General features: G+C 37.6%; 1 protein-coding gene across 1 annotated transcript in view; it reads right to left on the bottom strand.

The window, feature by feature from the left end:
• SPOCK3 (SPARC (osteonectin), cwcv and kazal like domains proteoglycan 3) overlaps window positions 1-20,259 on the bottom strand; it is a 481,842-nt gene extending 461,583 nt beyond the window's left edge. The window contains 3 exon segments of the mRNA XM_030312786.1: window positions 19,666-19,729; window positions 19,731-19,852; window positions 20,133-20,259. Coding sequence (XP_030168646.1) covers window positions 19,666-19,729; window positions 19,731-19,852 — 186 coding nt within the window. The 5' untranslated portion in view covers window positions 20,133-20,259.
• Window positions 20,260-24,312: the final 4,053 nt, after the last annotated feature.

The raw sequence follows: 24,312 nt of genomic DNA, 5'->3' as shown, positions 1-24,312 counted from the left end.
AGATTTGATATACATACACATTGTGGGATGATTAGCAAGATCAAGATAATAAACATATCCATCCACATAGTTAACTTTTCTCTGCTTTTGTTCTTGGGGGAATGCTTAAGATCCAGTCTCAGCAGCTTCTTTTTTTTTAATTTATTTTTTTTTTATGTTTATTTATTTTTGAGAGAGAGAGAGCAGGAGAGGGGCAGAGAGAGAGAGGGAGACACAGAATTTGAAGCAGGCTCCAGGCTCTGAGCTGTAAGCACAGAGCCCTAGGCGGGGCTCAAACAAACCAGGAGATCATGACCAGAGCTCAAGTCCTAACGTACCAGACTGCGCCACCCAAATGCCCTAGTCTCAGCAACTCCTAAGTAAACAATACCATGCTATTAACTATAGGCATCATGGGGACCTTTGATGCTCAGAACCCATTCTTACAACTGAAAGTTTGTATCCTTTGACTTGCATCTCCCCATTTCCTGGCCCCCAGCTGCAGGCAACCACTATTCTACTTTCTGTTTCTGTGAACTCAGCTTTTCAGGTTCTGGCAGACAGGTGCAGAAATCGACCTGTCTTGGGGCACCTAAGACAAGCCTTGTATCTTTCAAATTATGTTCAAAGGCCTCTTTTTTGCTTTCAATTTTAAGGGCATAGACACTGCTTCCATCAATTGGGTTCAGGATGTCTTCCAAGATGTAAATTTGGAAAACATTTTCAGAAAATAGGAAAGCACAACAGTGTAAAAACACTCAATAAACACTGATTATAATTCTTGGTTTTGGTCTCATATATGTTGTCATTACTGTTTTTACATAGTTTAAGATATGAAATATCTACAAACAGTAGTTGTTATCTTTTCTTTCTTAGGTAATTTTAATCTATGTTATAGATCATACAACTTTCATTGGTATTTTATATTCCCCCAAATTGAATGCATAAGACAATAAGATTACAAGCAAGAAAAAAAAGAAAAGTTTATGTGAGAAATTGTAACTTAAATTTCATTTGGGATACTAAAAAATCTTATGTTTTAATTTATGAAAGTAAAACATCAGACTACCTAGTATATCTCAGAACATTTGTATCTTTCAAAAGGTGTTTTCCAAAAATGATTGTTCCTAACATTGTATTTTTATTACAAAATCAGGTTAAGAAGTTTACTTTCAGTAGGTGCTCTTCCAGAGACAATAAATCTCTATATATTTCCCTCTTATATAATGTTACCTACAGTGAATGAATCAATCGTTTGAGTCTTAACAGTAGTTTAAAATGTTTCCTTAGGATACTCATTTTTAGAAAGCTTGAGTTTAGACAAAAACAGGCAGGGAAAGTCCTTTTCCTCTCTTTGAAAGCCGGCTGTGGGGTGGCTAATTTCTGCGACAATTTATGGCAAAAATCCAGCAGCCTACTGTTGACATTTTCATAGTAATTATAGATCAGGAGTTGGCTGCTTGGAAAAGCAAAAATGTGTCATATATGACATGGCAAACCCTTGTTAATATTCTTTTTCTTCTTTTTTTTTTTTAACTATAGTTCACAATTGGTGGTAAAAATCAACATCATTCTTGTAAAAATAAACGAGAGCTTAAATACAGAAATCAGACATTTAAGAAAGACGGCCTAGAAACTGGGAATGAGTAGAGGATCCATAAGTGACACACTCAATGAAACGTCTAGGAAAAAATAAGATAAGATGTTGTGATATCAACTAATAGTATTAACATGGGTTTTGAGATCTATATTAACTGTTACCTCCTATATTTGATCTGAAGAGAACCAGTGATATCTTCATTCACCCATCCACGTATTTCATTAGTTTTATGAGTATTCCTTCTACACTCCTGGATTGCAAGGCAAAGACCTCTAAAGATGCATGGGTCTTTCCATTGTTACCACTGTCTCTCAAAAAGTGCTGCAGCAGTTTAGGGAAGAGAAATAGTGCCTCTGACTGTGGAAATCACAGAAGATATTAGGATAGAGGGGAATGTAAAATGTGCCATGAAAAATGAGAAATACTAGGAAACAGAAAAAAAAATCAGACTTCCATTCCAGAGGGACAGCTTATGAGAAAGCCACACAAAAAACAGAAGGTGTAGCAGGAAGATAGATGATAACTCAATTCAACCAGAGTGAAAAGTGCATGAAAGAGAAAATAAGGATGAGAAAGTTCAGAGACAGGACATGAGGGCTTTTGGATTTGAGAACAGAAAAAAAACTTTTTTTTTTTTTTTTGGATTTTATTTGGTACTGACATTTAAATAGAAAGCTCCTGGCAAGATCTGTCTATCACCAGGAAGCTCCCAGTGCCTACCAAAGACCTCCCACTGTGATATTACCTTGATGAATTTAACACCATCCAGGCTCTGGCCTTCAGCCCTGACGCCTCAGAAAACCTGGTTCTGTCAGCAGAAAACACATGTCAGCATGACTGGTACATTCTCTCCCTGAGGCTGAGCTACATTAAAATCAGAAGTTTGCGAGGTGAGCATGGAATCAAAGACAGGGGAATATTTTTGTCATCTACATGTTACAGAACATTAGAACAACATTTAAAGTGACCGTTGTCTCTCTCTCCTGAGCACGGCCAAAGCTTGCCTGGTGAATTATTTCTCCCTTTCTGATTTTAGACTCTTGATGAACAGTCTTCCCCCAGGTATATTTTATGATATTCAAACAGATTACGATAACTCTAACAGACTTAGGACTCACATCATCTCTAAGATGACTTTACAAACATATGAACTGACCCGTTATTGTGGATTCCACAATTTATCCCATGGGGCATAATTCTATTCACAAATTTTTTCAGGGTAATTTACATTTGCAGTTATATGCAGTCCTATTCTATAATAAATGAAAGGATGAATGGGCGTTTTTGAACATAGAAGCAAAAAGATCAGAGCTAATTTGAGTAAATTCATTTATCAATGAAGCTTTAGATACCATAGGCAAGGAAGAGCCTGAACACATGAAAGTCCTATATAAGACTAGCTTATGTGAGAGGTAATGATTTGAGCCAAGGAAGAGTGAATTTCAGTGAATTTCTGGATTTGAAAGGTACTACAGAGACCTTAACAGGACTCATGATTTGACTAAATTTGTCTGCCAAATTTGGAATATCTGGATGGCTCAGCCGATTAAGTATCTGACTCTTAGTTTCGGCTCAGGTCATGATCTCAAAGTTCATGAGTTGAGGCCCAGGTCGGGATCTGCCCTGCAGCACAGAGCCTACTTAGGATTCTCTTTCTTTCTCTCTCTGCCCCTCCCTCCTTCCCTCTCCCTCTTTCTTTCTCTCAAAATAAACAAATAAACTTAAAAAATATATTAAACTTCGATGCCAAACTAAATACACATATATAGATTTATTCTAATTATTGCCTTATTATAAATAACCCGCTATGCCAAGTTTTGTTGAAAAAAAAATCTATTTGTTAAACAGTGTGAGATGGAATTTATGATGCTATTTTTTTTTTTTGCCTTTTTTGCTTATTCTTTTATTTTCCTTTCTTCTACTTTAGCCTTTGAATTCCAAAACAAAAACAAACTTTTGTTAAAAATAATCTAAATCTCCTTCACTAGCTGGTCAATTTTATATACAAAGTTATTTCAGTTAAAAATTATAATATATTGGGGCACCTGGATGGCTCAGGCGGTTAAGCATCTGACTCTTGATCTCCGCTCAAGTCATGATCTCACTCTGTAAGATCGAGCCCCAAGTCAGGCTCTGCACTGACAGCCTGAGCTTCCTTGGGATTCTTTATCTCCCTGTTTCCCTGCCCCTCCTCAGCTCATGCTCTCTCTCTCTCTCTCAAAATAAAGAAGTAAACTTAAAAAAATCATAATACAGCAAAATATTAAAGCTTGGGAAATATGCTACATCAAATTCTGTAATACACATAATTCTATTATCATATGTTTTTTATACAGCTTATTTTGGTTTCTATGTGATTTAGCCAATATCTTTTTCAGTAAGAAACTTCATGGGGGTGCCTGGTGGCTCATTCAGTTAAGCCTCTTACTCTCAGTTTAGGCTCAGATCATGATGTCAAGGTTCATGGGTTCAAGTCACACATCAGCTCTCCACTGACAGCATGGAGCCTGCTTGGGATTCTTTCCCTCTCTGCCTCTCCCCTGCTGATACACGCATTTTCCCTCTCTCAAAACAAATGAATTAATTAAAAAACAAAGAAAGAAACTCGGTAATGAACATACACATTATGTCCACTTAAAATATCAGTCAATATGTTTTCAAATATGATAGTTTTATATAATACCAATATTGCTGTATCACTGTAAAAATTAAATTGTGGGATTCTTATCATACCATCTAGGAGAAATTTATTTAAATTTATAGTTTCATTCAAGTTTTAAAAAGTTAAGCTCACAAAACACAATAAAAGGAGGGCTTTTGTTCAATCAATAATGCAAATCAGAAACATCATAATCTAGTCTAAGGACAAAAAATAAAAAAAAAAAAAAACCTCTGTAGGTGGAAGAATTAAGAAGAAACATGTTTTAATTACACCTAAGACTATCTAATCCTAAAACTACCTACCACTAACAAGGACGGTTCACAAAGAACTTATTTTTGGAGTCTAAGATGGCAGGCTATGGAGTAAGGAAATTTGAAAGCCATTTAAGGACACATAGGCAGACCAATCAGAAGTCAGCAAACTGTGGGGCGCCTGGGTGACTCAGTGGGTTAAGTGTACGGATTTGGATCAGGTCACGATCTCACAGTTCCTGAATTCAAGCTGCACATTGTGCTCACTGCTGTTAGCGCAGAGCCCGCCTCAGATCCTCTGTCCCCTTCTCTCTCCTCATCCTCCCCCCTCCCCCGACCCATGCGCACACATGCACTCTCTCTCCCTCTCCCTGTCTCTCAAAAATAAAATAAACATTAAAGGGGGGGAAAAAGTCAGCAAATTGCTTTTAACTCAGAAATGACTGTGTGTGAACAGCCAAATAACTGTCCCAGATTCCCAAGGACGTTACCTTTGCCTTCGATGATGTTTGATGTTGTACCCTTGCTCTTATCTTGGTGCCAAGGGTACCAAGAGTAATATCAGAGGTACTTTTGTCACCTTTGGGACTGGTGGCAAGCTTCTTTTAGTGCTCTCCCAAATCCACACGTCGGAGCAAACAGCGTGCGTAAAGGGACACTCATTCTAAGAATAAACACAAGACTCTGGGCGGCAAAAGCCAGGTGGCTTTCTGCTATTCAGAGCAAACAGAGCAATTTTGAAATTAGATTTCCAGATCTCATTCACTGATATAAATGCTGTGGTTTTCAATGATATTCAAAACTTGATGCATGGCATACATTCAAAATTAAATTCTTTTTCAAGTATGTCTTATTCCCTAAAGATGTTGTGGGGTGTTTTCCCCTATACTTACTACTAATTTGCTACTTGAATTAAACATGTCATTTTCCACTGGCAATGTTCCCACGTTTAAAAGACAAAAAAAAAAAAAAAAAAATTAGGAAAATACGTAGAATTAAAAAAAAACATAAAACTTTCGATTCTGAAACAAATAATTTCAAATGACAGTAACATCAGTCAGCAAAGTTGACATGTTTAATCAACAAGAAATTCTGGGAATAATATACTAAAATGTGTTGATGTATGTAAAAACATTACTTTGCCTAAGGTTACTTTGAAACTTCACAGCTTCCAAACTAGCACTGCTTCAGTTATCAGTGTGAAAATATGCCTTGATTCACGTAGTTTCAGTAGGTGCAATAGTTATTTAAAACCATAAAATATATAACACTTAGCTCCAAGAAATTACATTTCATGTCTAAGAAAATTTTCTTAGGTAATCCTAGGCCAATGCTTGTTGATACAATGTTCTAGAAAAGTTTTGCCTCAAGGAATGTTCCTTTTAGATGAATCTGGCTGCCTCCCGGACATTTGCGGAGAATATCAGATGTTGTCAAGGGCACCTTAGACAATCTTAGTGGAAGACTAGGAGGTTGCCTATAATTTCATACTATACTGTATGCCATGAAAGGCCTATAAATATTCTCCTGATATTCTAAAACTGGTTCTTCAGCAGATGCTAATACCATGTGCCAAAGCAATTAGCAAGCTCATATTTCAGAGTATCCTGCCTAGAGTACCCTATGTAAATATTTTGAAAGTCACAAAGTAGCCTGATGATAGAAAAGTAAAAGAGAGCTGTGAGGTAGAGACTATCAAATTACTATATTAGGAGCTATAGCTAGTAAGCATTTTACCATATTCAGGAAGATAAGGCCCTGTAATGTTTTATATATTTGGAGACCCAGTTAAATTAAGTTCTTGCATTTTTAGTCCCACTCCTTCTTTCAATCCTGACAAATAATGGGCCTTTCCTTATGCTAAGAATAAAAAAACCTACAGAATTATCTAGAACACCGAACATGTTCCAAAACTGACCAGATACATTTATTTTAATTTTTTATCAGAGAATATTTCACATAAATATTAATTATAATATAAATTAGCCATTTATTTCACATAAATATTTAGTATAAAATTTAGCATCAAATAAGTTCACTATTACATAACTTTAATCGGTACAAAACAGGGAAATCACTGAATTTTATTCACTCCATATTTTCTTCAGTCTGGCATCTAATTAATTTCACTCTTGTAAAAACACAAGAGTCCGCTTTCAGTGAAATAGTTCATACTTAATAAATTTAATGAATTCTAGATCGAAAAGTCTCTAGATTATATGTAAACAACAAAATTATTTTAAGTATTAGACACACAATAATCTATCTTATATATGATGCAATTTCATTTCTTTTTAAGCCAACAGAATTACAACAATCTTTGATATTCAACATGGAGCACATAGAAAAATAAGTGATCTACTATGGACAGAAATTGGTAGGCTGCCTCAGCACCCATTCAATACTGATTACACCTGATTGTATATGATAATAATTTGTGAATTCTTGGTATTCAATTGTAAGAAATAATACCTTTTCCTTTTCTACTTTTATCTACTTTGAAAATAAATCCACAACTGTAATGGGTGGAATTTAGGCTCAATGATGCCTAACAGTTTCCAAAGATGTTTTAGTTATAAGCCAAACAATACCTATTGTAAGAACAATTAGTATTCCTTTTAACAGCCACTTCTGCCTACCTAAGATATTCAGAATTTCGTTGTGATATCAAAAAAAAATCACTAATAAAAATGCCAATAGTATGCAATTGTCATATTTAGAATGTCTATAGGAATAAACCTTATTCTTTGAACAATACTGTGCTATGCAACCACTGGCTTTCCATTCACTAATGTAACTTACTCTAAAATTAATGAGGGACAGGCTACTGGAAGTCAAGATACAATTATCAAATTATAATGAAATCACTGTCATTTTGTATAAGTGACCTTCCCTCAATAATCATAATAAAAATTCTAAATCTTTATCAATTTATTTATCTAGCAGAAATGGAAATAAAGACAATTATTGTGACCATTTAAAACAACCAAATATAACATTTCAAAACACAGAGAAACAATTGGCGTTGTCTGAAATGACTTATTTAAAGTGGCCAACAGTTAATAAATAAGAATAACAAACAAACATGATCTTTAGAGCTAAAGAAAGTAGATTCAAATTCCTTGGGCAGATTAACTAAATTTGTTGATATTGAGTGATCCCATTTATAAAAGTAAATTAATAATGTCTACTTTCAAAGTTATTAAAAGATTATACCAAAAAATAAAAACTCATTTGAAAAATGGGCAGTTCCTAAAAAAAAATTTAAATAGAATTATGATTTGATCCAGCAATCCCAATTCGGAGATAACAAAAAAAAAAAAAAATTGAAAGTAGGGCCTTGAAAAGATATTTACACACTCATGCTCATAGCAGCCTTTTTCACAATAGACAAGATGGAGAAGCGATTCGAGTGTCCATCAACAGACGAATGGATAAACAAATGTGATCTGTACGCACAATGGAATATTATCCAGCTATAAAAAGGAAGGAAAACCTGCCATTTGCAACAACATGGATGAACCTTGAGGGCTTTATGCTAAGTGAAATAAACCAGTCACAAAAAGAAAAACACTATATGATTCCACTTATATGAGCTCTCTGAAGTAGTCAAATTAACAGAAACAGAAAATACAATGGTGGTTGACAGATGCTGGGAGAAGGGAGAATGAGGAGTTGTTTAGTGGGTAGAGTTTCAGTTTTCTAAGATGAAAACATTCTGAAGATTGGGTATACAAAGGGGTGGATATACTTAACACTACTGAAATGTGTACTTAAAAAAGGATATGGTAAATGTTATGTAAGTCTTTTTACTACAATGAAAAATAAACTACTTCTTAAAGATTATACTAATGGGATTATGTACTTAAAATTCCTGGACTATAACAGATACCCGAAAATTGTATTATACCCCAGGATGCATTACAGGACTGCATGTGAGGACAAGGTTGTGGAGCCAAAATGCCAGTACTAGACAGAACCCGACTGATACTACTGCCTGTGTAACTTTGGGCCTCAGTTTCCTCACCTACACACTGAGATAATAACTGTGCTTTCCTTATAGGATTGTTACTAATGAATATCTAAAAACTTACAATACTACTGGCATCAGATAAACTCTATGAAAATGCTTATTGTTGTGTTATTATCAATATCTAGACAAGGAATAATCTGTCATTACTTAATATATATTTAAATAAGTTTATTTATTTGTTCTTGAAAGAACAAATAGGCGGCACTAGCAGGAGAAGCGAGAGAGAAGGCGAGAGAATCCCAAGCAGGCTCAGCACAGAGCCCAGTGCAGACCCCGATCTCAAGAACTGTGAGACCATGACCTGCGCCAAAATCAAGAACCAGAAGCTTAACCAACTAAGCCACCCAGGCACCCCATACTATATATTTATTATAATTTATTTTATTTTAAATATTTGCCTCATTTGATATTTTGAATTAGTACATTTTTACCATTATACCCCCTCTATTTATGAGTAGAATTTTAAGAGTAGCTTATTCATACGAGGTATAAAAATTTATTCACTTAAATAGTTTAAAAGCCATTGGCTTAGAGTAATACCTATTCATTAAATTACAATATTCTAGGGCACCTGGGTGACTCAGTCAGCTAAACATCCAAATCTTGATATCAGCTCAGATCATGATCTTGTTTGTGGTTGGTGAGTTGAGCCCCACAGTGGGCTCTATGCCCACAAGCTCATAGCCTGCTTGGGCTTCTCTCTCTCCCCCGCTTCCCAGCCATCTTTTTTCTCATTTACATTATTTTTGGCATTTCAGTTGAGATACACGCAAACACACACACACACACACACACACACACACACACACAGATAGATATAGAGATGTAATCATTACATTAAGTTTTTTTTTATTTCAACATAATTAGCACAAATGGTTAGTTTTCAAAAATAAAATAAGGAAAATAGAGGATACCCATTATAAAAAAATAATCTGGCCAAGTTTAAATGTAGTTTATTTTCCCTCGTATGTTCAGAAAACATAAAAATATGGTATTATTGAGAAAATACCAAAACCATCATCTGAAAAAAGGCACATTATCATACAGTTAATTCCTAAATTAATATATATATATATTTATATATATTATATATATATATCTTATAAGAATATAAGACAAAGTATATATATGTCATTAATAAACCAAACTATCAAATAATAAAACCTAACAAAATAATAAAAATCACATATTGCTGTAATGGCAAGAGACTTAATACTTTCTCTTGCATGTTTAACTAGTATAACTTTAAAAATGAGTATTTTTTCCAATGAAGCAATCATGAAAACATAATATTGAATTTTATTTAATTATCCCTATTTTACAATAAGAACAATAATGCTGATTAAAAGTATACAAAGCACATAAACTCCATATAAAAAGGAGTCTACCTCACTCAAATTGTAAAGATTTTTTTATTTCCGATTACTTTTAAAACTATATACATGAAAGAAAAATAAATACCAAAGTTTCCAATTTGCAAGTATGAAGAAGTATTCAAAGCTCTCCTGTTTTTTTTAATGTGTATTTATTTTTGAGAGAGAGAGAGAAAGAGAGAGAGAGAGACAGGTGCATGAGAGAGTGCAGGGGAGAGGCAGAGAGAAAGGGAGACAAAGAATCTGAAGCAGGCTCCAGGCTCTGAGCTGTCAGCAAAGAGCCAGGTGCAGGGCTCCAAGGCACAAACAGCGGGATCATGACCTGAGTTGAAGTCCCACACTTAACCAACTGAGCCACCCAGGTGCCCCAAAGATCTCTTAATAATAATAATAATAATAATAATAAATAAATAAATTTAACAAAAGAGTGTGATGCCCTATCTCTACTTATGATCCAGGCAAGGAGCTGAGCCCTCTCTGATGTCAAGAAACAAACTCTCTTTCTGGCAAATCTTACTTGGTACAGTTTCTATCTCCTAACTCTCCCAGAAATGCTAATGCTGAAGAGATTATTTTCTTTGCTTCCAGGACTAGGAGTTGCATGAATTCGGCAATGGCACCATTTCTACTATTATTCCAGGGAAAGGTACTTCGCATCAACCATACTTGTCTTTTCTTTTTTTCTGCATCAGAGTAAATACAACCTTGTAGAGAGGGTATTCTATCTTCCAACTAAGAGGAGTGACAAATTCTAATTCCTTCCCACTAATTACATTACCTACCTGGACCTATGACCAAAGATCCATAACTTAAAAAGAAAAAAAGATAAAGGTTTCACAGAAGACAATGCTAAATGATTTCACTATGAAGTAGGACTTGCCATCAGATGAAGGCTCTCCTTAAAAACATGTGTGGACGCTCTTCTTTGGTCTGACCTCCAACATTTCCTCCTAGACATTGGCAGACTACTACTCCCTCAAGCACCTATATCCAGAACCTTAAATGCTGGGTGCTCCAGTTCTATCTTGAACAGAGGATAGAGGGATAATCTGAAATTAGGGAGGGAACAAGACAGAAGGCAAGGCAAACAATTAACGGTAAATGACAAAAATTCCTTTCCGTGGGCACAGGGAATAATTTCAAGAGATATTTAGATGGATGAAACAGATATTTAGATGGATGAAGCCAATGTTTTCCTTCCAGTATCCAGCTGTGCCTTCTTTCTTTTATTGTTAATCCTTTCCCATTAGACATGACATTCCCCTGCCTCCCTTTTGGCCAGGTATAGCCATGTCACTGAGTTCAGGTCAGTGAGATACACACAGAAGTAATGTGGAACAACTGCCAGGTAACTTACAGGGTAATTGCATGTCCTGGACTTTGTCTTAAACCCTTCCTGCTGGATAGGAAATGATAACTGATGATAGAGAACACTGAGGGAATAACCCTGAAAGTTCAGGCCTGGAAAACTCATTTCGTCAAGCCCATCTCAACCTTTACGTGGTCGTGAAATAAAATTCTATCTTAATTCAGGCATGTTGTTTCAGGGCCTCCATTTAGCAAGAACTTCACCTATTTTTAACTAAGGCATTGGCAATTGTAACTGAGGCAGAAGTTAATGAAATAAATCTAGACTATCTGTGAAATATCTGGATCCAGCCACACACACAGCCATTAAACGAAGCACAGTAGTTGAAAAAGAGGGAGATATTGGTGTTTAATATGACATAGTAGGCAGATAAAAATATTTAAAGACTTTAGAGCAAAAATTTATGTGGTCAAGGAGAAACTATCGGAAAAGAACTGGATGAATTGGCAGAGGGAGTGCCAAGAGCCATATAATTACCATCTACTGTTACCACTCTAAAATTGAACTTGACAGTTTGGCACGGAATTTCCATTTTAGTGCACTTTGAAACTTATGGACTAAACCAGTTTTGTACTTGAAGCTTTATATTTTATATAAAATTCAATTTTCATTCATATTACAAAACTGGGCTAACAGTAGTCAGAAATGGAAATGGTCAATAAAAAACAATGCCGTTCTAAAAGCCTTTGCTTAAGGACTGTTCAGATGGCATTGCACACTTAATATAATGTTCCTTTATTTATTTAATATTTTTCTAACGCTAAGTCAGAGTCTGTCACGGGGATCATGCTAGGTGAACTGTTGGATTTTTGAGGGGGAAGAGACTACAATCTTTAACTGTAGAGAGTTCAGAGCCTAATAGGGAGCAGAATCTGTAAACTAAGAAAGGAAGAAAGAGTAGAAAAAAAAAAAACGAAAGGATTTTCGTAAATGGGGAAAATGTATGTAAATACGCTAGGATTTCATAGGAGTTGAATGGTGTGTATAGAAAGTTCACAGATCGGACTTTAGAAAATAAATACATAAAATATAATAAAATAATTCTAGCCTAGATCATGAAAACTGAAGTTGCATAAGAACATGAAATGTTAGTCTGAGTCAGAATCATGAGATCTAAAAGCGGTCTTATCATAGTCTTGTTGTAAGAGTAGGAAAATAGATGCTTCATAGCAGTACATGATGTTCTTTTTGTATGTTAGGTAAAAAGTTTAAGCATATAATCCCAAACAAGCTGCTGACTTCCCATAAGAACCAGAAAGGCACACAGTGACCACACATATAACAGCAAAGGAGATCATGTTTGTAAATTGTGAGATGTGGAAAAACTTCACTAGGGGAAAAAACAAACAAACAAACAAACAAACCCTAAAACATGTCTTAACAACATTTTAGAGGGAGGGCCTATTTTCTAATTAGCATGTAAAAATATCTATAATGCAATATATAATCACTTCGGTTTTATGATTATTTCATCTATTACTTATTTGAAGGAATACACACTTAAAGCATATGTGTAATACGTATATATTTACGCATACACCTGTATATACAAGCATATAAATGTGTAACACACACACACACACACACACACACACAAAGTAATCTATTTCTCATTTCACTTGGTTCTACTTTCCTAATTCTTCACTAGAAACTATGAGAGCTAGAGAGTTAAAGTGTTGTGTACTTCCCTATAATTTCCCATGGCAAAACAACTAAATTTTGCCTGATAAGGTGATACAGTTGTACCTGACAGTCCTTTTTCAGAAATCAGTAAATCAGTGGGTATTTTCGGCCCTGCCTTCCTCCTGTGACATCTGACTTGACAAAACCAATCTTGAATCCTGACTGGTGAGTATGGTAGTGATGGTGGTGGGGGTGGGTGGGTAGGTTAAGAAATAGGGTGTGGAGGCTATACTAGGATAGGGAAAAGGTAGAGGGAAAGATTAGGACCTGTGGTCCCTGGGTGGGAAAAAACACATAGTTTAGAACAATGCTGGGAGTGTCTGACCACAGCAAACCCCCTCAGGCATAGTGTTCCTTTTAAGAATGTAACAGACACCACTCATTCCCCATCAGTCTCCCCTCAGGAATTGGACAAAAGACCGGACTAAAAATAAGTAGTAGACCATAAAACTTATGATCCCCAAGGAATGATCTATGGTCTTAGACCACCCCTCATAAATGGAATCAAGCCAATCAGGAATGGACAACCCAGTGCCCAGAGTCATCAAGTCAATAAGGGTGGGACCTGAGAAGGAACGAGGGGGTAGTGCTGACCAGAACCTTATAAAACAAAGACCCTGGCCTATAGTGGTGGGTATTCACTTTCCAATGCCCCCCTCTCTGTAAAAGAGAGCTTTCATACTATTCTTCCTTTCTGATCTTATACTTTAATACACTTTTGCCTGCTGCTCATTTTGTGTCCACATCTGCATTCTTCATTCTTCAAAGCGGCGAGACAACCAGCCCCGGCTTTTGAGGTAAAGATTCTTCCAACAGTACCACAACCATTGCTTGACCAGGACCCAGATGACATGGGTAGGGGTCAGGATGCTGCATGGAGCTAGCCCTTTGCTGCCCTAGTAGCCCCATAATAATCTTCAAAAACTGCCTATTGCTTCTCTTACAGTCAATTGCCTCTCTAATGACTAAATCCTCTAATGATTTAAACAATATGAGTAATAGTCAAATATAAAAATATTGCATGGTATAGTCTTTACCAAGTCTGCTCTGCAAATATGTGCACTATATATACACCACATACAATTTCACAGATTTGTAAACATGGTGTGGCCCACAGTCATCAAAAGATCAAAAGAAAAAAAAAAAAAAGATCACAAGAAAGCCAGCAAAACACTTGTGAGAATGCAACAAATTAACTGTGAAGAATTCCCAAGGACAGCCTATGTGCCGCACTGTGAGAAAATATAGGTAATGTTTACCATAGTTAAAAATATCGTTTCATAGTGAAAAACACCAAAAATGTCCTTTTTTTAAAGTCAGAATTAGGTGTTCATTATTGAAAAGTATTCCTGAACAAAGAGAGCAGCAGTTTAATTTGTTCGATTTCTCCAATTATTAATAATTGTTTTTGTTACATATTGTTGAAAAGCCACACAGCAAAGTTTTCCTTCCTACTATTAACATTCCCCAGAAGTATTCATTTCACAATGTATATGAACATGAAATCATCATATTGCACACCTTAAATATACACAACTTTTGTCAATTATATGTCAATTAAGAAAATTAATTTCAGGAAAAGATACCACGAAGGAGAAGCCCTCAGTGCTAAAGGTATGCTGGCTTCTCAGGAAATATGAGGGTGTATCACGAATCTAAAGAAAGCACTGACAGAGTATTCTTTAAAGGTTCTCATTGTTTCAATTGTAAGGCCTTTTAAAGCAACAAAATACTTTGGAGTAGGTCTAGAAACCAATTGTTCATTTACCAACTAACAGCAGTAAAAGTTGATAGACTCTCAGGGGGCTTTACTCCGCTACAGCCACTAAGTGGCAGGAAATATCCCTCCCCATCAGCCATTATCTCTCAAATAATCTGTACATTCTACTAAAATGAAACCTCAACTCAGATGAGAAAAGGAAAGAGAAAGAAGTTAAGAAAGGTTACCATCCTACTCAATACATCCAAATCAAGCATTTTGAAAGTCAACTTAAATTTGAGTGCCTCTGAGACATGTAAACCTATATTTTACATGTTCACACTTTACATGTCCTTTAACTTACGGTTGAATTTCTAAAGTCAAATTGTAAGACTTTATTATTGCTTTCAACATATCTGAAGGGTATTAAAAACTACTTAAGCGATAAGGGTACCCTGAAGTTGACTGTGGATTTTGCAATAAGAATGGCAACCGTTTCTTAAAACAATGTTCAGTGTGACCCTAGGTTTTTATTGTTTTCTTAAGGTGATGAGGTTGTGGTTATGATTCTAAGACTCTCTTTTCGAGCAGATTAGGTTCACAGAAAAATTGAGAGGAGAGTCCCGAGACTTCCCATATACCTCATGCTACCACAAAAGCATAACCCTCATTATCAACATCCCCCACCAGAGTCCTACATTTGTTACAATAGATGAACGGACACATCGTAGTCACCCAAAAGTCCATACTTTACCTTAGAGTTTACTCTTGGAGCTGTGCTTTCTATGGGTTCAGACAAATGTATAATGATATGTATTCATCATTATACAAATACACAGAGTATTTTCACTGCCCTAGAAATCTGTGCTCCACCTATTCAACTTTCCTCCTACCCACTATCCCCCACTCCCAGGCATTTTTATTGAAAAAGAAAACTAACCTAGAAGTATTTGAATTTCAACGTATGGGTACAAGTCTGATTTCATTGTGTGAATTCTTTGTAATTAGTGTGGCCATCATTGCTTCTTATGCTACATTTTTATTATATTGCTTCCACATATAGTATCTTTCTGCCATTCTTAATTACAATATGTACTTTGGTGAAATAGTATCTAAGAATGATTATTTATTATATCATTCATTATCAACTAATTCATTGGTTTCCAAATTTCATATTCATTTATTATGTGATTAAAGGTATAATTTAATTGACTTATAAAACATAAATATTTGAATATGCAGTATATGGACCATTTGATTCATGAGCTGATGATTCTGTTTTCTTATTATGATCCTGGCTTTCAATTTTCCTAACATGCATGTAAATATTATATATGCAAGAATGGAGTGAGGGAATTCCTTACACCTGTTCTTGGTAAACGTAGTATTTCCACAATTCTCCCACTGGGAATCCTGTGTCTTGATTTTACCACTACTCTCCAGAACTAAAAAAATAGCAAATGCCTTGTAACCAGTGTATCTTCTAAATATATCCTGTTGTTGAAAGTTTCTGTTGTTTGCTTTATTTTCAAATCACATAATTATTCCCTAAACATTACATGCTGGTTCTATCTACTATACTTATTTTCAAATTAGTTGACTTTTCTACACCTTTAAAAAGTTAAACTTTAATTTTTCCTAAAATACAGAAGTTAGAATATCCACAGGAATTTTTACTCTAACAACCAAATACATTAATGATTTTCAAAAGGACAAAAGTTCTCTGTCTATATAATGACATTCTGTACACTTTAAAGGGCAACAAAACTTTATTCAAAGAGCACTGCTAGTAGAAAGTAGTCAAAATTATTTGAAGTTTCTTCTATGTTAAGCTTGCCTTTGGTTTATTATTCTCTGTGATTATATTGAGGAAATTGAGAAAAATGAATCATCAATGGCAGTGCTTCCGATGTTCATCTATTCTCACATAATACTTCCTATCAATGTTCCTTATTCTTAACGCTTAATTATATATATAAATGTAGTTGTATCTATTACATATAATCTATGAAAAGTACATTTATCTTAAAAATCATTCAATTAAAATATAATAAGGATTATATTTTCAAATACTATTCAAAGTAGTTTTCAAATATAATTGAAAAGAACAGTTAGTTCAGGGGCGCCTGGGTGGTTCAGTCCATTAAGTGTCCGACTTCAGCTCAGTCATGATCTCATGGTTCATGGGTTCAAGCCCCAGGTCGGGGTCTGTGCTGACAGCTTAGTCAGAGCCTGGAGCCTGCTTCTGATTCTGTGTGTGTCTCTCTCTCTGCCACTCCCCCACTCATGCTCTCTCTCTCTCTCTCAAAAATAAATAAACATTACATTTTTTAAAAAAGTTCAACTTCCATTTAGGAATTATTTATAAAATAATGTTGACTGTGTAAATTAACAAGAAGGTTAATTCTAGTATGACTTATGCTTAGGCATTCCAAAGCTTTTTTTGTAAATAAAATTCACTATATTTTTATGAAAGAAAAGCACTAAACAGAAGTACTTCGGTTAAATTGGATGATTTCCTTGTTCTTTGCCTTCGTATAACCTAAGTGGCAAATCAACTACTTAAGACATCAATGCTGATGCAGAACATTAAAGGCAGATTCATGCAGTACATGGGCTTCCAGATGAAAATGGATGAAAAATAAACAATTCCTTAAAAGATACAGAAAAAAAAAAGTAAGTGAGCTCATGATTCCCAAAAAAGGCAAAAAAAAAAAAAAAAATCTGTAGATCAGCAGTGAGGTGGATTGTCTAACTAAGGATTCTATATTATGCATTCTGAGTTGCATTCTATATTCTATATAGTATAGAAGTAAGGATTCTATATTATGCATTTTGAGTCATACCATGGGCATACATTTTATCATGTTAATAATAAGCAACAGGTGGTTAAGGGGGAAAAAAAGACAGCACTTATTTTCTCTATGCCCTCCTTAAGTTATCTTTACAAAAAGATAATGATCTTACTAAAATGGTTAATGCTAAAACTTGCTGTATTTTAAACAGATAATTATTATATTTTCATGTATTTCAAAACAGATATTTGCTAAAAATATTTCCATAAGTATTTTACTTAACTTTAACATACACTTTTGATGGATTTTTTTCCCCAGAGACCAAGTAAGAATAACTGAAAATACTATGGCAATAAAATGCTTTACTCTTTGTCTATAGAAGCTGGCTAAATGATTCCTGGAATATTTAATTATTTCAGGCAACTCAGCTTGCTTCCATAGTTTAAACCAAACACATTTACAAACTGTCCAAGTACAACTGGTGGCTCTAAATAATTAAATAAAGTATTTGAATAAAGTCAGAGAATACTAAGTTCGAAACATATATTAAGTTTAAAATATATTTTAGAAAGAAAGCCTAAAATTTATTTAAAAGATTTTCAAGCACCCATTAAGAAATAAATGTCATTATGCGAAGCACTGTTCAAACACTGAAAAATCTTCAATATTTTTTTTTCCAAACGAGGAATATGATAAGCAGAAATTCTTCCCCAGGTTTAGAAATATCTCATTGCTCTCTTGCTTTTTTGATTGTATTCAATATTAGCATAAACTTAAATAAAACAAATGTGTAAGGGATTTCACTTAGAAATAAAATGATGTTTAAGCTTTGTTCATAAAGAATATAAGACAAAACCCTTCATTAAGTATTATCATTATCATTACCATTTTTCATCCCAGCACCCATGCCTAGTATCAATGAGCTACATCTAATTTTGAAGTAAAAATGAGCGTTTCTTCGGGAATCCCTCTGCCAGAATCAGCTACGTGTTTTGGCTTTTCAGTTAACACAGGTCGGGGGGGGGGGGTCAGGAGAAGGGGTTAGGGGAGCCAAAATGAAAACTAATCTGTGCTTCCATTTATTTTCCCAAATCGTGACCGGGCGACAGCGGATGAAAGAAGTTAACTCATCTCCACGTAGAGCAGTGCAGATGGACTCCACGAGAAATTCTCTGAAATGTCACAGTAAGGTTGGCGATGTGTCTGTGAATCACTCTCGCTTCCTTTCGGGCCTTCCGGGTTTTTAAAGGGTGGACTGGGGGCGGTTAACGACTGCCACTGCCCGGGCAGCGACCTCACTGGGGACATCCAAGTTGAATGCGTGGAGGTGAACCGCGCTCCTGATGCCCGCGGCTCTCTCACTCGGCTCCATTCAGATCAGATGGGGGGGGGGGGGAGGAGATGACCGGCGAGTCACGGCACTGGCTCCGCCGCCAACGAACGTCCCTAAACGAGCCTCGGTCTTAACAAGCCTCAGGAAACTCCCCAGGGCAGCCTACAGTTTAACCCTTCCTGAGCTACCCCTGCGAAGAAGTCCCTTTCCGCTTCGCGACCCTCTCACCCGGCGGGTTTTACGGCAGTGATTCAATTCGGAATACAACGTTATCCAACGCACTGTAAACATGTTCCGTGTCAAAGTTAATGCCCGAAGCACAAATCTGATCAGCAATTTTATGTCATCAAGAGCCGTTCAACTTCTGCCGACGGGCGCGGCCAAACAACCTCCCGCCCCTTGGAGAGCCGGCATTTATAAATCTTACATCTTCCCTACCTCCTCCCTCAAATTCCTTAATGGACCATTAGTAACGGGATCGATCCTAGTTACTTTAGTAGCAAGCACTGCACAGCAAAGGCGCATCTGCCGTGTTTACTATTGCCAGAAACACCATTCAAAGTTGGGAAGGTTGAGCCAGCACTTTGCAAACCTTTGGGGGCCGAGGGAGGTGGGGAGACACAGTGGGAGAGCGAAGAGGCAGGAGGCGAGCGGGAACCTGGTGAGACCCGAACTCCAGTGCACCGGCGAGCTCGCCGTTCCCCTTGCACTAGCCAGGAGGGGGGCATCGGAACTGCCAACTTCTGCAGACCCTGAGCGCAGGCCGCGTCTCCCCAAAGCCCTCGCCTCGGAAAACCGAGCCACTGCCCACCCATCCCCAGCCGCCGCGGCCCCCGCCTGGGAGTAGCGCGCTTCTGGTGCCCGGGGACGGGGGTGCGCAGCACTTACGTCTCGGAATTTGTTCCACTGTACGACTTCCTTGTCATACTGAGAGATCGTGGTGAGCCATTGTTATCGTCCAGAAATTACCGCCGTCCGACCGCCCCCCGGCAGCAGCCACCGCCGCGGCAGCTGCGAGAGCCTGACTGCACCAAGCGGCTGCACACACACACAATACGGCTGACACCTTGAGCATCTGGGAAAGGAGACACAACCGGGGTGCCCGGGGGGGGGCAGTGTCAAAGAAGGGGTAAGAAGACCGGGATACCCGGGAATGCATGCATCAGCGACGACAGGGTAGAGGGAGGAGGAGACGAGCGGGGACGGAGTGCCCCCTCCCCGTAGGCTTTACCCCCCAACCCGCGCACTCACACACACGCAGACCCGCAGACCTGGGGGAGGAGAGGTGGGTATGAGGGAGGAAGCCCCAACCGCGGCAGCCCGAGGGGGCAAAAGAATGCTTCCAGGCACATCACCTTGTTGTGAGCCCGCACTGAGCTCGCAGCTCCTGCTGGGAAACGCAAGCCCGGCTCTGCCAACTCGCTGCTTTTCAGGAGCTGCTGCACGCGCCGCTGTCTGGAGCGGTCCACTCAGCTCTCTGCGCCAGGCGCGCTCCCGCATCTCCACCTCCCCCCGCGCGCTGTTCCCTCGCTTACTTCCCTTGGCTTCACCCCTCCCTCCCCCAGCTCCTTTTTTATTTATTTTTTTTCTTTCTTTTTTTTTTTTTTTTTTTCCCTTCCTCTCCCTTTTCCACCTCCTCCTATCCCACCTTCCTCTCTGGATCCGAGCTGCCGTGGACTCCGGATGCGACGGTCGGCTAAAGGCAGAGGATGCGGTAGCTCTTCGCCAGGAATCCTTATCTGCTTTATAACCTCTCCCCTCCAGAAGAGGTTCTCATGTTCGCGAGACTGCCTGCACATTCTCTCTGCTCCTGGACCGATTTAACACGAATATACTGTATCTCTCTTAGTTGCCTCGGGCTCTGCGATTTCGAAGCTGGTCACTCAGACGTGGGAAATGAGCTCTGAAGAAAACTTTATGCATCACCAAGCCAAGAATCCCTTGCACTTTAGGTCCTGAAAACCTCTTGGACTGAGCTCCACCCTAAGGCAAAGCCATAGCTTCAGGGTCTTGGGAGATGTGTTTAATACCGAAATTTAAGGAAGGTTTGAGTGAACTTCTGGATATGAAAATGGCAGACTTTTCACTCTTTAGTGGAAGTTCTTTTCTTTTTTTAAACAGAATCATGAGTGGGTAGGAAGTTTGAGTACACCTAAATTTTCCCCAAGCTGTAGATTATCGCCCCTTAAAAACTCATTGACAAGTGCATTTTATGCTCTAGGACCTGAATCAAAAATTTTTTAATCTTAATCTATGTCTCCCTACTGAAGAATGGAAGAGCATTTTCAACACCCCGCACCAATTGTGTACTCCAAACCTCCATTTATGACAAAATACTTGGCTTTTCATTGCTTCTCCACATATTCAAAATAAACTGGAAGGAAATTAGTAATTAGTGCCCTCCCCCAACGGATTCTGATGAAGAGAATCTCTCCCACAGATTTAGAGGATTTAGATGAGAGTGAATATTATATGTAAATCAGAAGATCTGTGGAGGCTAAAGACCACAATAATGTTACATATCTCTGAATTATTAGGGGTTATTCAGCTAAAACTGTATCTCTCAAAGCTGTGACCTTTGCAAATTTCATGTGGTTTTCCAAAACTTCAGGAGCTAGTTCAATAGCAGCAGCACCTTCCATTCATATTTCCCATTTCGGGCTCAAATAACATTTGTGTAACGCTTGTCAAACTATACCAAATAGGAATCTAACAGGATAATTAACAATGATTCCTATTTTTTGTAAATAATAGGATTTAAAATGAATGTATCATGTGTAAGTTACATGAAAGGAAAAAAGATATTTTCCTCATCTGTCACCGTTCTCACTCTGATGAAGGGGAGAAAAAATACCCAGAATCTACAATTGCAATTCAGAGATACCCTGACTGATGTAAACTCACATCAGATAACTTAAAAAAAAAAATTTAATGTTTACTCATTTTTGAGAGCGTGAGTGGGGGAGGGTCAGAGAGAGAGACAGAGGCACCGGATCTGAAGCAGGCCCCAGGCCCTGAGCTGTCAGCATAGAGACCAATGTGGGGCTCCAACTCAGGGACCACAAGATCGTGACTTGAGCTGAAGTCAGATGCATAACCCTCTGAGCCACCCAGGCACCCATCACTTCCGATAACTTTAAAAACACTGATGTGCACTAATCCTCCAATGATATTATTTCAGTTTAGTCACAGCTGGCTATGTGATGTATTTCAGAATATTCTAATTCTTGCTTAGGGCACCGTTTAGATAACCATTGGGAGGTCCACCTTCCACCTATCTCTCTTTCTGCATTCCATCCTTCAGCCCCCTACAGCCCTGTCTCAACCCCTCTACCTCAAAATTTGAAAAACGTATTTTCCTCTTAATTCAATGAGAATACTTTAACATTTTTTAAAAAAAGTCATTCTTTTTTAATTTAAATCTAATGCAAAAGGCACAAAAACTATGCCTTAGATGACTCTATGATGCCCAGCAGAAGTTAATAATTTTTAAATTGAAAATTACCTTCTAGCCTTTGTAAAACTACCTTTTATAAAGAGACATGGTTTTGCTCTAAAATATTTGATGAGGGATAATGCTCTAACACTCCCCCACCCCCATTGTCAGCATCTGTATATATGTTAACATAGCGTATATATTAATTTACCCCAAACTGCATACAATTTCATTGCTGACTCTGACATGCTCACAGAATCTCTTCCCATCTAGTTTCACTGCTTGTACCTATCTTTGGAGAAAAGCCTCTAATAGGGTATCAAACTCCATATCTGACAGTAGAGCAGGATTTGCCAACAAACTTGCAGGTTTGAAATGCTGTTAAGTCAAAAGAGATAGAACGAGTGCATTTGTGGGTTCAGTTCATCGACTACTACTACTCACAGAGCTCCTTGGACATCTACCTTTCTTCCAAGCCACGCACCATTGTTAAGGTTAAGTTTCTGGGCAGTTAGTAGTCAGAAAAAAAAAGTCTACTAAGTGTAATAGTTTGATGTATTAATCACAGGGAAGTCTTCAGTTACTCTATATAACTGAATGTTAGGTCTTCAAAGAGCCTGCTTTCAAAATTTAAATAATCCTGAGAGAATTCACACTTCAGTTAACACCTTGGTTATCAGTTAACACCTCAATGGAGATTATTGAAAGCTTGCAGGAGAGCAAACACAGCAGGGAAGGATACAGGAAGAGTATTAAGTGGGAGGTAAAATATGGAGGAGTAGTAGGAACTTTGCAAGTCAAGGTGGGTTGGTACAGAGGAAAATAACTCACTGACTGCTTCCCAGTTCTATTGAGAACTTTGTGGGGAACTGGGAGAAGCTAAAAAAGTGCAAAGTGGAGTGGGGTGTTCTCAGAGGGCAGAATAAGACACTGGTGCCAGAAGTAAGTAGGGAGCAAGAATTTGGTTTTGTGTTTGAGATCATATTTACAAAAGTGGAACCCATATGTCTCAGTTTCCAGTTCCTCTACCGGCACTTCTGTCACTGTATGCCAGATAATTATTCACGTACCTTTATGAAAAGCCAATATGAAGGCCACTCCAAGCTTGAGCCAACCTCTATATTTGTTTCCTTCTCCTTTTCACTCTTTTACTAAACATTAAGTCAATCAGTCAACAAACATCTGTTACCAAATATTTCCAAGATTTTCGTAAAAATTATTTTTATAATAAATCTGTTTCTTTTCCAGATTCTCTTACTCTCATTTTTAGATTTGCCATAGTTCTAGAACAATAAATACTAAGTATATGGTGACAAGGAATCCACTTATAACCGCCTTTGAGATTGGGATCTATGAAGACCTTAATGGAACTCCATATGTTTTAATTCACACATGCGTGCGTGCACACACACACACACACACACACACACACACACAAATATCCCTTAGTTGTCTTTCATAGGTTACTTTCCTTCTCAGCTACTATAAAAACATGTTATTCCTAACTATCCTGAGCCTATATAGAAAGGTATAAGTCACTGTATCTTTCATGTGCCAGGCATGCCCAGGATCCCATGGTTAGTAAACACAAAGGAAGGGTTTTTGAGGGCCTGTGAAGTTCTCAAGAATGACAATGCTACGTTGCTTCTAGGTTGTCTTTCTATATACAGAAACATCTCTGTTTGGATCTTGTGTTTATGTTCTTAAGTTCCACATCCCCTGTATCTTTCCTCCTCCACTTGTTGTGCATTCATTTGACTTAATTTCAGGCAGAGTGAGGATTCATCTCTTGGTAGTCAAAGAATGGGGGGATGGTTAAGTCAAGGAGCTTGCTAAGCTAAGACAGAAGTCACTCCACTTCAAGTGGGAATACCTTAGTCCCTCATTATTCACTCAGACCTCTAGTCTCAACAATATCAAGCCAGGAGCCCAGCAGGCAATCTACCTGCTTGGCTGGATAGAAAATTAATCAAGACTGCCTCCATCTCTTATGCCAGTGAAACAAATGTTTGCCTTTCCAATACAGCCAGCTGGTGGAAGGTAAGGAGAGATGGGCAGTAAGGGGCTTTGTAGAGTATCTGAAGTAACCAGAAGTTTGG

The sequence above is a fragment of the Lynx canadensis genome, chromosome B1 (genome assembly GCF_007474595.2).
Source record: "Lynx canadensis isolate LIC74 chromosome B1, mLynCan4.pri.v2, whole genome shotgun sequence".
Taxonomy (NCBI): Eukaryota; Metazoa; Chordata; class Mammalia; order Carnivora; family Felidae; genus Lynx; species Lynx canadensis.
The sequence above is the reverse complement of the archived record's forward strand: the minus strand, read 5'-3'. Positions and strand labels throughout refer to the sequence as shown.